Raw genomic sequence first — 14,645 nt, 5'->3', positions numbered from 1 at the left:
CTCTGATTAGATGCTTGTGTACATGGCAGCAGTAGCAATACCTCGATACAAACTCATGCTGTGGACAGACACGACTCTGACCTCTAAGACAGATGAGTTAAACTAATCTAATTCTACCTCATCTAACGGAAAGGAGCACATTTCCCTGAGCAGAAATTGACCAGGTGTCGGGGGAGGCTGATGGAAAGGGGGTAATGTGGTGTGTGTGTGTGTGTGTCTGATCTAATGTGTCCATATGTGTGCATCAGCTTTTGTGTGTCTGTTCTTCACAAGTGTCTTACTTATCCCAGGAGCTCCCCCTTTATTTCAGAGTGTTGCTATTTTTGGAGCTGTGTCGAAAGGTCAGCTCCTCTATCGGATGGAAAAACACTGAAACGTTTTAACTGAAAACATGCATCCCCTGGGAAGCAGACACCGCTTTGTCAGAGTCACCTGCTGCACGCTGTACATCTGCCTAAACAATGCAGCGCTGTGGTGACACTGTGTGATGTTATTTTGACGCATGGTTTACCCTCTGTTTTACATAACCACTTGTATCACAACAGTGATCTAACCTTGAAAAATTCACATTAATCAGCTTTCATTCTCTGCTGTCATCATAATGCCTCGTTACGCTGTAGCACAGAGACGTAGGTCTGTAGCCTGCTGCTGACTGTGACGTGTGGGGGGATGGCAAAAAAAAAGCTTATTGTGCACAAACCACCCGTTTCTATCCTTTTTTTTTGTATTACAAAAGCAAAATGTGAATTTTAAGGTGAATAAGTTGACTCATGTCATGACAGGCTTAATCACAGAAGCTTCCTAAACTTCTCTTTTGGTGCTTGTATGACCCAGCTGCTGATACTTTTTGCCAAAACATGCTTTTCCTTTGTGATGCAATTGTTGTAGAAGTAGATATATGGCTTAACAAAGCCAAGGCAGAACTGTCACACTGTGCAGTTCCCTCTGCAGCCTGTAGGAGCTGGCTCCAAAAGTCAATCTCATTGTTAAAATTCTTGGTACAAAGTCTGTCTCAGTCTCTATTGATCGTCTTTTCGTGTAACTGCTTTCAGTGACAGGTGGGGGCTTCCTTCCTTGCCCGTATTAGCAGTTCAGGTGGAGCCCACGAGAACTCAGACCTGCTTTTCAGATGTCGCATATGGTTCATCAATAGTTATATATAGTGTATAATCAAGCCTTGTTTTAGGAGCTATGATACTCCATGCAGTTTGAGTTTTTTCTTGTAAAACAAGTTTTTGTGTTTTTTTTATTTGAACCTGACCTCTTACCCTGTTTTTTACCCTCCAGCTGATCATATGTTCAGTTTGGGTGGTGTGTTATTTTTCATGAGGACTTGTTGGATTCATCGTGTTTTAGGCTTGGAAAATGCTCTAGTGTGTTTGTAGTTCTTTAATTTATAGCCAGTAGGATTACACAACAATAACACTTTTTGACTTGAAGGATCATTTTTGACAAACATTGCCCCAAAACCTGGCCATAATTTGCAACTGAATAACATGGGACAATATAGGTATAAACAGGAATATGTATGTAACTGTGACTTCACACACCAGGTCTGCTCCAAACATTCTATTTTTCCTGTGTTTTCCTGTATTGCAGGGGATTCTGGGAAAAGTAAATGACAGAGAATTATAAGCATTCCTCACTGTAGGTTTGTACAAAAGATAGCTTTATGCTGAAGACATCATCATAATAATAATTATTGTCTAGGCAGTGGCATCAGTCAGAGGTCAGAGGTGTGTCAGTCTGCAGCAACATGATGAGCATCCTCTGCAGCTCCGTCTTCTGCCAAAACCTCCATCTTAAACACCCTTAGGCCCAGGATGAGAACGTGTCCCTCCTCTTCGTCCTCCTCCACCTCCTCTGTAAGTAGGCGTGATAGAGGAGGTGAGTGAGTCTCAGCAGTACGATGAAGGCCAACATCCGCGTCCACGCTGCCAGTTTTTGTTTTAACTCTTAAATCACGTCCCGCCTCATTGTGTTTCATGAAAGAAGAAGAAAATTCAAATATTTTTAAAAATTCAATGTAATGTACATCCCTCTCCTTCCATTTGGAGCCAAGTCATAAAGACCTGGGTTCTGGCATCTCACTTACACACCAGCTAATTATAGTCCACTGTAATTACAAATGTGTCATTTCTCATTAGGGCCTAACAGCAGACATGCAAATGAAACCCTCGGTTTGAAAGTGCCGTTTTATCTTTTCCTCCCCTCTTTTATATCTCTCAGTTTGACTCAGAGTAAAAAACAGCTTAAAGGTAATCATGCCTCCATTTTAATAAAGCCTACATCACTATCATTATTATTTCATTATCATGATTTGCATATATGTTAATTAGGCCCTTAAGCCAGAAACAGAAAGCATGTTGTCGAGGCTTTGTTTTAAGTACTTTTCTGCAGCTTTTTTTTAAATATATTTCTTATGAGACCTTTTAACCTGTGACTCCTGAAACTATCCAAGTTCATAAAACTGAAATAGTAGTTTTTTTTTATAAATAATCAGTGATCTGTTTTGACACAGAATCAGTGATTGATCGGCAAAGGCTAATGTCTGCGTTCTACATTAAATCAAGAACGCATAAACAGAACGGCAGCTGGCTGTTCACATCATCACCGACCAGTGTGATCCTCCATCACCGCACCACTGACTGCTATTGGAAATGGTGTGTCCTCAGGCGCTGATCCATATATCACAGGGCCCATTGTGCCTCTATTGCATAACATACAGGAATGAAAACATATGACCTCTTTATTTTCAGTTTTCTTTGATTCATCCGTCCTCTTTTACTCTTTTACACACACCTCAATCACATGCACACTTATACACAGTGTACAAGCACACGTATATGCACCAAAACAATGAGCGGACAACAGAGGATCAATGAGTGTTTCTACAGCACCCAGAAACCCACAATCCGATATGGCGTATCACTACTGACTCTAATATTAGTTACTGCTCACTTCCTCTAGTTAGGTCATAACTCTCACACTGAGTTCATCTCTGTTGTCATCACGCTGTCACCTTCTTTATGGGTATTGATTGACAGAAGGACGAATTTGACAAAATGATGACACACAGAGAGGCGGCCTGTTGTCCTCAGACTCACATGATGTGTACTGTTTTGGCCACTTGAGGGCATCTTGGTTGTCTTAATTGAAATCATTTCTTTGTTTTTTTTTTTTTTTCCTGCAAAGGTCCTTGAGTTTCTCTTCAGTCCAGAGCTGCGACAGATGGTTGTCTAATTGCAGTGGGAACATTTATAAAATCTAAATATAGTCGTTCCATTCAGGACAATGCAGCGAGCTGACAGACTTTCCCAGAAGTCTTCCCTATGTTTAATTCACCGGATCTGTTCACACTACATGTTGCTGCATTGCAAATTGAAGCTGATGAAAGTCCCACTCAGTGTGAACTCTTTTGTTTTTTGTCAGCGTAGAAGAAGCCATCGCACCACTTGGAACTCTTGTTTTAGAGAGGAGGAAAGAAAACTTTGTAGAGGAGAGCTACAGCCTGTGTGCAGAGTGGTTTCCCTTTCCTGGATGATCACTGTAATCCTGCAGCAGAGCCCTGCTGAGCTCTGCACTGCTCTCTAGTGGCCAAAACATAGTAAAGCAGTTTGGAGACATTAAAGCAGTTTAATCATGATAGTGGCGTCAAAAACTATTGTTTATTTTTAAACAAGCACAGGAAGAGATGCAGAATATGTGAAGCTGGCACATGTAATGTATATATATATATATATATATATATATATATATGATTGATATATATATATTTCTTATGGGTGATTCTTGACTGGTCTGGGTTATAGATTCAACCCTCCTTGTGATAATCACACTATATAGTGGTATATTTAGTTAAAAATGTAGAATTTGTGTAAAAACATGATACATTTTCTCTCACAAAATCCCCCAAAATCTTTGTTTTTTTGCTATGATAATATGTGGGGCCTCTCGTAGTCATATCTAGAAATGTGTTCGGTACACTGTACTATGATTCTTTTGCCTTATGTTTACATTCTTATTTAGTACCATCAGGGAGGCAGTGTTGGAATGACACCAAGCACAAAGTTATAAAGAACTCTCTTCTTCAAAACAGGGAGTCCTGCAACAGATGGTATGGCCCACACAGAGCTGTGATCTCAATATCATTGAGTCAGTCTGGGATTAACTGAGGAGATGGAAGAAGAATGTAGCAAGATGTCCAAGGTGCTCGTGCCAATGCTTTCTGATTTTTGTTTGGATTGTATTTAAGGTTTGTTCTCACCAAACTTTTGCAGGCTAGTAAACAATTATGAAAGCTTGGTGGCAGATGGAGATGAGTTATCCTGCGCTCCTTACATGCTGCATGTGCAGGGCGCACGGAGTTTTCAGTTTTTTTAGACTTGAGGTGTTACTTTTCATATTTGGCATCGTGCATTTGTGAAACGGGAGCAATCTACATTTCTTTACATTAGCCTCGGATATCTCATATTATAGTCTTTGACTGTTTACATTACAAAATACATCATGCACTTCTAAATTGGCTCAGATTTGCCAGTGTTGACAGGTCACATTCATAATTAAAAGTGTACATCTGACCTGCATCTGATTTAAACTGTCCTCTTCCTCACCAACAACAGAAAAACATCATATTTGCAGATCAATGACGACAATTGTCGTTGTATGCATATAGCAAAAGGCCACATGGATTTAGACAGTTTTCATTCATCTTGTGAGGCCTTAAATCTGACACCTTGCTATCACAATCCTGAAGTGACCCAAGTCAGATTCTAAAACCGTGCATCCAAACATCTACTTCAAGTCAGATCAGTGTCATTATTCACATGGCTGAGTGGTTCACTGTAGCATCATCCCTTTAAAATGACTTAACTGTAATATTTGTCACATCAGGGATCAGACTACACTCTGGTCCACCTCTGATCAGAGCCAGTGTGATGTATCTACCGCTGTGGTAACATTTGATCTGTGTCAGTGTTAATGGGTGTCTGAGCGTGTCGTAACGTCTGCTGGTTAATGACTGCTGTCATATGAGAGTATTAACCTCGTCACTTCAGACTAATCGCTGCACTCCTCGTCCCCATCGTCACTTTTTAGTGGCTCACAGTCTTGTGCATGTTACTTGTGTAATTTTAGTTACTTCATCTGTTATTTTTCTCTCTCTCTCTCAGAGCCAGCAGGGTCACCGCGGCCACACTGCAGCCCTGCCTAATGACGATTAACGCCATTATTTTAGTCATTACAGACATCATTAGTTTTTGATTGTCTCCTGGGGAAAACTTCATTGGTGTTTTTTTCAACCAGAGGTGGCTGAGGTCGCTTTCACAGATGAGATCTATGGTGCATATCATACGAGTGCACGTCAAGGAGTGAAACATTAAAACCAGAGCAAAATGAAACACAGCTATTAGACAGAATATGTCACGGCGGGGTACGTTTTATGGTTATAGCAGAGGTTCTCTCATTAAGGAGAGGAAATTTGTCATGTTGTCATAAAGGACGATACAAGCATGGACACTCATTCCTTTCCAGTACAGTAGTTTATGTGAAGCTCGATTAAGCAGTATTTTAAACTCATGATGATTTATTTTCTCTAATCTGAAAGGTGTGTTAATATTAACGTATAACTGTGTATGCTCTGTGCATTTGGTTTCTCAGTTTTCTTCGATTATTAAAATCATGCCTGCAGTGTAAGTAGCTGAAGTCAGCAGCTCGTTAGGTAAGACTGGAAATGCTGGAACACTTGCAAGGACCCTTTAATTATCGCTGTATGTCTCATGTCAATATGTGCCAGACTGTTTCAAGCTGTGACAGATCATCATGCATGCACCAGTCAGACAGCAGAGGTGTCGGTGTTCTCAGCAGAATTATTTCAGTTTACAAGTTTAGGTTTAGTTTTATTTATGTTTGTGGTTATGTCATTGAATAATAATGGGTGAATGGCTGGGAGGTTTTTGAGTTATGCATCTCCTTTAACATATGTGCAGTTTGAAGTCTGCAGTCAAACCTTTATGTGTGTTTCTATTTTGGATAAAATGCTTCTGACTGGGGCCTTCCTGTGTGGAGTTTGCACGTTCTCCTTGTGCCTGCGTGGGTTTTCTCAGAGTGCTCCGGCTTCCTCCCACACTCTAAAGATGTCCTAGGTTAATTGGTCACTCTAAATTGCCCATAGGTGTGAATGTGAGTGTGAATGATTGTCTGTGTTGCCCTGCGATAGACTGGTGACCCGTCCAGGGTGTACCCCGCCTCTCACCCAAAGCTGGCTGGGATAGGCTCCAGCCCCCCGTGACCCTGTACTGCGGGACAAGCGGGTTAATAGAAGATGGATGGATGAAACTGCATCACTATTTTGACACTTTAGCTGTGCTGTGACTTCTTGTTTAAAGGTCCAAGGTGGTCACTTTTAGGCATGTAAATCCTCCCTGAATGTCTGGACTGGAAGGGGGCTATGTAAAAAAATGACTTTAAGCTCAGGCTACTAACTTTTCAGTCAGAATTCTGGGTGTGTGTTCGTGCTCGTGAATGTAGGAGGGGGTTTCCACTTTTAGTCACTTTGATTGGATCTGCTGCTGTGTGTGTGTCTGTCTGTGTGTGTGTGAGCTGTCAGAAGCTGTAATACTATCAAAAGTATTCATTGATTCTGATGGAGGGGGAAAAAAAGTGTCTATAAAGAGCGCTATCTGATACGGCTCACGTTCACAGCGGCGTTGACTGACCTGCTTTTCACCATATCTCATCTCTGAATTCACAAACAGAGCTCGACCTGACCTGACATCACCCTCATTACCATCCCGTGAAGCCTTCCGCCACTGAAACGCCCCGCGGTCCTTCACCTGCATCGGAAAATTATTCATATTAATGTACCCACCTATACGCGTTATGCATCTTCTATTGGATTGTCTTTGCTCATCTACACACACTCAATCAAACAATGAAGTACACACACACGCATGGTGTCAGCCTTCAGCTCAGCTCCGGAAGCAGGCCTTGCCAGAGGGGTTTGGACTAATTGATATTCTCCCACACTGCCCAGGGCTTCTCCAAGGAACCTCACTCTGCAGTGCTGCTGACAAGGCATATTCCATCACTGCTGCAGACTTAAAATAGGATCAAAGCACAGAGCAGTGTGTGTGTGGAGAGAACAGAGAGGGTGTGTGTGTGTGTGTGTCTGACCAGTATGTTGCCTCACCAGTGAATCATTGTGGGTTTTTTTTGTGACTCTTTATAGACTCTTTAAGTGTCAGTTCAGTTTGCTTCATGCCAGTTCATGCACCATCTAACTATGTGGTTTGTGATGAGGGCTATTATTTAGTAATCATTGGTAGCAGGGGGCCTGGGGTACTTTGTGTAATCACTGCCACTCGCCCCCAATCATTCTCCTTCCACTTGCTGTAATCAGATTTTCTTAAATGTTGAGAAGCCACAGTGCACGGCAGCAAAACCTCCCAGGCACACACATCTAAGTGACCTTTCATTCCAAAGTTGTAGTTCCCTAAAAGTCCTAATTAGGTAGCATTAGCCTTATCACCTCAGTTCAATCCAAATGTCATTATGAGCTCCCAACATTTTATCCAATGAGGTGGCCTCAGTATTTCTGTTTCAGTTCAGCAATGTAAGCGTTAACTTTTTTTTTTTTTTTTAAATTCTAGGCTATTGGTAAGTGGAGCTAACAGTTTGAAGCCAGTGTGTTTCATTAATGTCTCTGTCGGAGGGCTCCACACCTCAGACCCGCTCTAATCTCATCCCCGAGGGAAGGGCAGCGCTCCATCACACTCACAACAGAGAGAGGCATATTATAATGGCCTATACATATTCTCTGGTGGCATATTTAGTATACCTTGTGGCAAATGTGTGATGTGCATTTAAATGGTTTTGTGACTCTCTGCATGAGATGATGAAGCACCTATTTAAAGGTCTGTGAGCAGAGACTTTAATGTGGAGGCTGTTCCACTCGTTTGGAGCTCTAACGCTCTAGGTTGATTCTCACCTTTTCAAACATTCATTCACAGGATGGCACGAGCGATCATGTGTGCACAGACGGCCTCTAACAGGAAGTTCATTCACAACTACTAATAAGTTAGAGTTTGAGATTAGAATTCACAGCTAGTAGCCCAAAATATACTTGCCCACCAAGAACAATATGTTTTCTGTCTGGCTTACTCTGATGCATCTGAGTGAATTGGACTTATCAGACTGTACAACCTTTCTGCCTTGAATCCAGTCTTTGTGGTTTGCAGCACAAGTGGAGCCTCTTGTAGCTTCACAGCCATTTGCTTAAATTAGTTTTCTTCTCTTGACATTGTGCATGTGGAAATGCTCAAACATTCTCCTATGTGTTGTTTTTTTATGATTTGTTCTCACCAAATGTTCACATGCTCTCCACTTGTAGTTCCATCATCTCCTCACTGGTTTTCTTTGCTTGATTCAGGCCATGATTTGACCTTTTTGAAAGAGAAAGGTCCGTTTTAATAACCAGGTGAAGCATCTGAGTCACAGCAGAGGACGTCTCTTACCTGTTTGCATAGTTAGATCCAGGTGTTGATTGATAGGGTTTCTGAGGTCGCGACACTTGAGACAAGCTGATAGAGGCCCCCTTTAGCAGCAAGGCCCCCATCTGTTCACATGCCTTTCCTGTATGACAGAACAAACAGATAAAGGACCATAAAAGAGGCACAACAAAATTCTTTTACATTCAAATACCCATTTTATTTCATGATAGTCGTAAAAATAATCCAAAGAAAGAGTCACAATCACTCAGAGATGCACACACAATGAGAAGTGGTTACAAAAAGGACAGTTGTCTTATTGTGTGTTTACGTTTACGTAATATTAGGATTGCTGTTCATTTCTGTTTGTGCTCTGTAAATGAATCACTAAAACACAGCTACAGGTGCCCCTCGGGTCACCACTTCCTGTCCCTCCTGTCTCCAAGTTCTCTTAACTGATGACCACCTAACAGAAGCTCTCCGTATTCATTCCCTCCTTACAAGCTCTTGATGTGCACTCGTCTGTCTTAGCTCTCTGATTAGCTGGGACTATTAGACTCATCAAAACAAATGACAAACGCACGCACAGTGGCTTTCACGGCTTTATTGCTTCACTAGATGGACTCATGATATTTGATGATTAAACACAGCTGAAACATGAGGGGGAAGGGGAAAGATGAGGGAGAAAAGAAAAAGATGTCAAATTAAATTAACTCCCTGTCTGATAATGCAGTTTGATTTGATTCCAGCAAGTCAAGCTGCTTCTATTTTGCAGGGCCTCAGATGACTCCCGCTGTTGTTTCTCCTGTCAGGGCGGGTGATAAAAGGACACTGCCCTGGATCAAACTAAAGGCAATAATCAAATCGGCTGTTTACCGCAGTTCTGCTGGGTGACATTTGCTCTGCCTCGGCAGGTCATCAAACTAAGATAATTTCATTTCCTCTGAGGAGATTGGATTTACATGTTCTGACCTGATGAGGCTGTGTCTGCAGTCGTTGTAGCTTCACACAATCTTTTTCTACATGGGTCAGAAGTGCATGCTGCTATCACTGTGCTGCAGGCACTTTCATTTCATGTGTTTTTTTGTCTTGGTTAAACTCCATCCTAAGGCAACACTTAATCCTGGCTATAGCCTCAAGTGTCCGAATGTGTTAATCTAAGTGCCTAAATCCCAACTGAAAGAATGAATTAAGACCTTGGTGACCAAATTAATGTGAACAGCTCGGGGCAGACTGTCAGTTCACCGTAACCATGTTAGATCTTAGAAGGAGCCCAGTATATATATGGGGCACAGGAAAGCAAAGTCTTGACTTAGAGGGCTTTGGAATGGACATGGACTCTCACACATTCTCGTGCAGGAGGAAAAAAAATGTAGGTACGTGCGCCCTGGGTTTGCTTCATGATTTGAATATTGATCAGAAGCTTTTTAACACCTTTAGCTGTTTGATAAGGAAGCTTTGTCCTGCTGAACTGTTCTGTAATGAGATAACGATGCTGTGAGTATCCATGCATTCAAGAGTAAAAAGATAGAAGCCATGTTGTCAGTAGGCCTCTTCTGTTGGACCTGGATTTGGATCTGGATATATGAATTAAAAAAAAAAAATCAATGCTACGTTTACTTATATTTGAAAATAGCATTGCTTTATGTTGTTTGAGCTCTGCACTCAGTCCATTACACACGTATGGCCTGAAATGATGATGTGAGCAGAGCCTCTCAGATTCAGAGCCCTGATAGTGACAGTGCTGCATGCGCTGCAGGACTATTGTTGAGCTGACAGTGTCCGCTGCTGGTTGGAGCGTTAACTGCATGTCTCCTATAGCACCGCTGAGGTGGAGGAGGCTTCTGGGGGGGACATGAACTTTGTGTGCATCCACAGCACGTGTTCCAGTCAGTGAGCGGGGTGAGGCGGAGTCTATCAAAGTATGATTTTACACAAGGAGACTGTCTTATGTATGCTGTCTATATGGGAATCTCTTTGCATTTGAAGGCATCATTACCCAGACACTTATATACATTATGGCCCATCCTGTATTTGTGCGCTACATCCGTGCAGATGAATATCAACAAGTGTATGTGTGTGTGTGTGGTGTGCAGAGAATAAAGCACACTAGAGGCTATGTGCAATACAACACTCCAGTCCCCCGTGAGCCCCAACGTTTAATTACAGCCACAAACAGCAGATGGCTCTCTTGAGTTTTAATTTCCGTGCCTGTGATTGAGACTTAGATGAAATTCAGACCCAAATCTAGGAATGGATCAAATATTTAGGGTTTATTTTGTGGAGCAGACACATCCAGTCCAGTGTGTGGGACTGGGCTGCAGGTGCAGTGGGGGGTGTGAGGTGTATGTTCACCTGAAGGGAGTGTGTGCTGGTATCGGGGTCTGATGGAAGGAACCCCTCCATCACTGGAGTCAGAGGCGCTGTCCGCGGTGCTGAAAGCGCGCAGAGCGCAGCCGGATCATTCACATCAATTTAAATATGAATCTTTAACACACAGCATGTGAAGCCACCGTGCTTCTTCTCATCAGATGGAGCAGAAAGTTAGACAGGTCTAACCAGTAACCAGTAACCAGAGACATCCTCCATTCTGTCGGCAGCATGCAGAGCGGCTGTTTATTCCCCTCCGAGCTGGGGCTTGGTGGGTGGTGGGTGGGAGGGCTTTCTCCTCACTCAGGCGTGTACTAACCAGTGGTTAGGACTTGTTGATGGGGGGAGATTTGTTGATCATAGACTGACCACCACCACCACCACCTGTCGTTTTTGAGCTGTTTGTCAGTGCCGTTACTTTTTTTTTTTAGTCCTTTTCCCCATTGATCGCCGTGCACGCCTCTCCCTCGCAGCACAGGAAAACGAACTGGGTCGAATTGTGTGCAGATCGCCGAGGGGGGGGTTAAAGTTTTTATATTTGTATGCAGCTTGTCACACAATGCAGACGTCATCTCCACAGGACTCAGATCAGCTTTGCTTATGTTTTTTTCCTCCCCGCTGCTATCGCGCCCCGCCGCTTGTGTTGTGATGTGGAATATACAGTGAGGACAATCTGTATTGAGAACACTAATCTGAACAAATCAGCGGGCAGTGGGGGGATTTAACCTGCTTTTAATTTAGCCCTACTGCATCAAATAATCACTCTACAACCGTTGCGTATCCCCCCCCCCTCCCAAACGTGTGGCTCCTTCTCAGGCACCGCGGGGTCCCTGTCCACCGATTGCTTCTTGCAAACTTGCGGAGTTCGTCTCGCCCGGACTGCTGCGCCTTCAGCCGGGGTTTGTGATCTTCGTAAGGAGGCGCCTGTTATTTTGTTGAATTGCACAGGCGTCCCCCACCGCAACCCTAACAGCGACTTCTGATAGAGCAACCTCGTCTTGCAGAAGGAGAAAAACGGAGGGAAGAGTGGGTGAATTCGCTGCAGCCGGTGTTGGACATTTAAGGAGGCGATGCTCCTGGACATTTCACAGACAATGAGCGAACACACCACTGTGCAGGTATGAATAATCCTCTGAATTCTTCCTTCGTATGAGTTTGGCCAGAGCTCTTCATCAAGACTATGGTCACAGATGAATGGAATTACGCATGAACTGATCCATTTTTTTTCCACCATGTCCAAGAATTTTTCGAGTGAAAATGCCATCTGGTCTCAAATCGAAATTATCATGTAGTGTTTGGATAACAAACAAAGCCAGCTATTACAAATAATCATATTTGACATTTGACATCACGGAACGGACCACTTAGCCGCCACCATGGGACTACTGTGACCCGGGCTGCGAGCACCGAGAGGCGGCTGTTTGCGTTGTCTGTGCTCCGTGTTGCAGACTGGACCCTGAGCAGTTGTGACATTTTGAGCCATGGCTGCTGCTATCGCAAGTGGGCTGATCAGACAGAAGAGGCAGGCACGGGAGCAGCATTTGGACCGACCCTCGACCAACCGACGGAGGAAGAGCCCCAACAAGAACAAGGGGCTCTGCAATGGGAACCTGGTCGACATCTTCTCTAAAGTGCGCATCTTCGGCCTCAGGAAGCGGAGACTACGAAGACAAGGTCTGGGAACTTCAGTGTCTGCTCTGTGGGCATGGATCCGTTTTGCATTCAGTGCAAACATGTGCATACATCCAGCCACTGGTTGATAGCTATAGAAATGGGCCCATATTTGCATTAACACATTTATATTTAACGCACAAATGAGTCATATGTTATAACACTGATTTGCCAAATTGCACATTCGTGCGTAAAAAGTTAAAAAAATGACCAAAAGAATGCCTTTTATTTCTGTACATGTTGGGCAGCTGGCTGAAAATAACACACCTGCCTCTGATGTATATGAGTCCCAGGTAGCTGACAGGCTCCTGACGACGTGGACCAAATGGTTTAGACAGGTTTACGGAGCTGTCACCTCGGCGGTTCTGAAAGGGGCCTGATCGTTATGAAGCAAAGAGAATTCTCTGAGCTGCTTCATACAAAAAAAAAAGCACATCACAAGAGGCAGGAATGAAACTCATTTTTATGCAAGTAAAAAAGGTCAATGTCTCCCACGGATCGGAGATTACGCATTTCAAACATTTTTCAAACCTTTTCTCGCATAATTTTACCAATTCAGGGGGCCAATGGCCTCTTATTGCTCCAGCTGATATTCATTCCAATTATGAAAATGTCATGAACATTTTTGCTGTAATGTGGCAACCAGGGATTTTTAAAGAGCACTGTCAACAATTAGTTCCCTGCTGCAATCAGTGCCAACAGTGAGGGTAATTCTTCTTACAAAAAGGAATTAGGATAATTCATTTAGGGAAGAATTACTCTAATGATTTCCTCCTTGTTAGTGAGTGATGGAAGGTGGAGGTTGCATGTTCCTCTCAGACACATCAGGTATCAGACCTGTTGCACCAGACACACTCTTAACTCCCGCTGCTCTAATACACCTTATAATTCAGGTTTAAATGTGAGACCATGTGTTCATTTTGTGCACAAAGAGCCATTTTGATCGCTCTCTCTCTCTCTCTCTCTCTCATCCTGTCTGCCTTCACATTAGATCTGAACACTCTGTGAAATGTCTCCTTTAGTGGCCCCTCAGTGATTACATGGATTAAAATGGCTTTGATAAAACAGGATCTATATAATAGCCCATAGAGGACACATCTGGACGCAGGTCAGGGTGCATGAGAATGGAAGGTCATAATCAGTTATCCTCCTGACTGCTGTTTCTGCGTCTACCCACCGTGTGCATGTGTCAGTGTGTGTCTGTATGTGTGTGTGTGTGGGGTTGTCCTAATATTTGTGTGTTTAATTGCCTGCCCTCCTCTGTCACCTCTGAATTGGTTAATCTTTTCTTTTCCACGGACACTGTCAGCAGTTTCCTCTTAGATCAGAGATGAGGCTGGTCGGGAGAATGAATATTATTATTTGCTTTGCTGTGGTTTTGTGCGGTTTCATCTGAAATGCCTGCTCTGGCAGCCCTAAAATGACTTAACATCACACCTGGAACGGCCATTTTATGGAGCGACTCGAGGGGGGGGCTTCCCGAATCTCAGAAGAGTGATGATAATCCACAGAACGGTGCACACATATGTGCAGCCTAGAAGACTAAAGTGAAGAAGGAAAGCTGTTTAATATTCTGTCCCCATTTTTAAATCCCTAATCAGAGCAAACACTCTGTTTTCTCTTACTTTAATTTTGTACTATTTGTGATTAAAACCCTAATGGGAATATACTTCATTAATTTCATCCTCACATGAGAATTAGGAAAATCTTTACTAAGTGATATCAGACTTTTGCTGTCAGGAGGGGCTGCTTTGAAAATCCCGCACTGTTGCTCCCCTCACCCCACCATCTCTCTCTGTCTCTGTCTCCTTTCTTCTTATTTGCTGTATTATCACAAGAGCGCACAGCTTAGTAAGACTAATGACTTGTTTGGTGTGCTTAATTTAATATTAGACCCACTTATTTTTTGTGAGCCGAATGCACCGCTGATCACACGTGTTGTGATAACAGTTGTCTTCATTTCCCAGGTGAGACACAAAGACAGGGCTGGGGCTGTGACAGCTGAGCCTGCAGAGAGCTGAGCGGCTTCTCTGTGATTATATATTGAAGTCACATTCAGATTCCCACTGAGATGTGTCAGGAGGAGGGAGTGGCAGGAGAAGTCCAGTGTTCCCCCTT

General features: G+C 43.1%; 1 protein-coding gene across 2 annotated transcripts in view; it reads left to right on the top strand.

Moving 5' to 3' along the window:
- fgf14 (fibroblast growth factor 14) overlaps positions 1 to 14,645 on the top strand; it is a 90,775-nt gene that overhangs the window by 43,897 nt on the left and 32,233 nt on the right. Inside the window, exon 1 of one of the 2 annotated variants that reach the window (XM_028393329.1) lies at positions 12,338 to 12,530. The exons of the other annotated variant lie outside the window; for it this stretch is intronic. Coding sequence (XP_028249130.1) covers positions 12,338 to 12,530 — 193 coding nt within the window. Of the gene's footprint in view, positions 1 to 12,337; positions 12,531 to 14,645 lie in introns of those variants that run through there. 2 annotated transcript variants of the gene reach the window in all.

This window comes from Parambassis ranga, chromosome 21, assembly GCF_900634625.1.
Source record: "Parambassis ranga chromosome 21, fParRan2.1, whole genome shotgun sequence".
In the NCBI taxonomy this organism is placed as follows: domain Eukaryota; kingdom Metazoa; phylum Chordata; class Actinopteri; family Ambassidae; genus Parambassis; species Parambassis ranga.
This window is presented reverse-complemented; position numbering and strand designations above follow the sequence as displayed.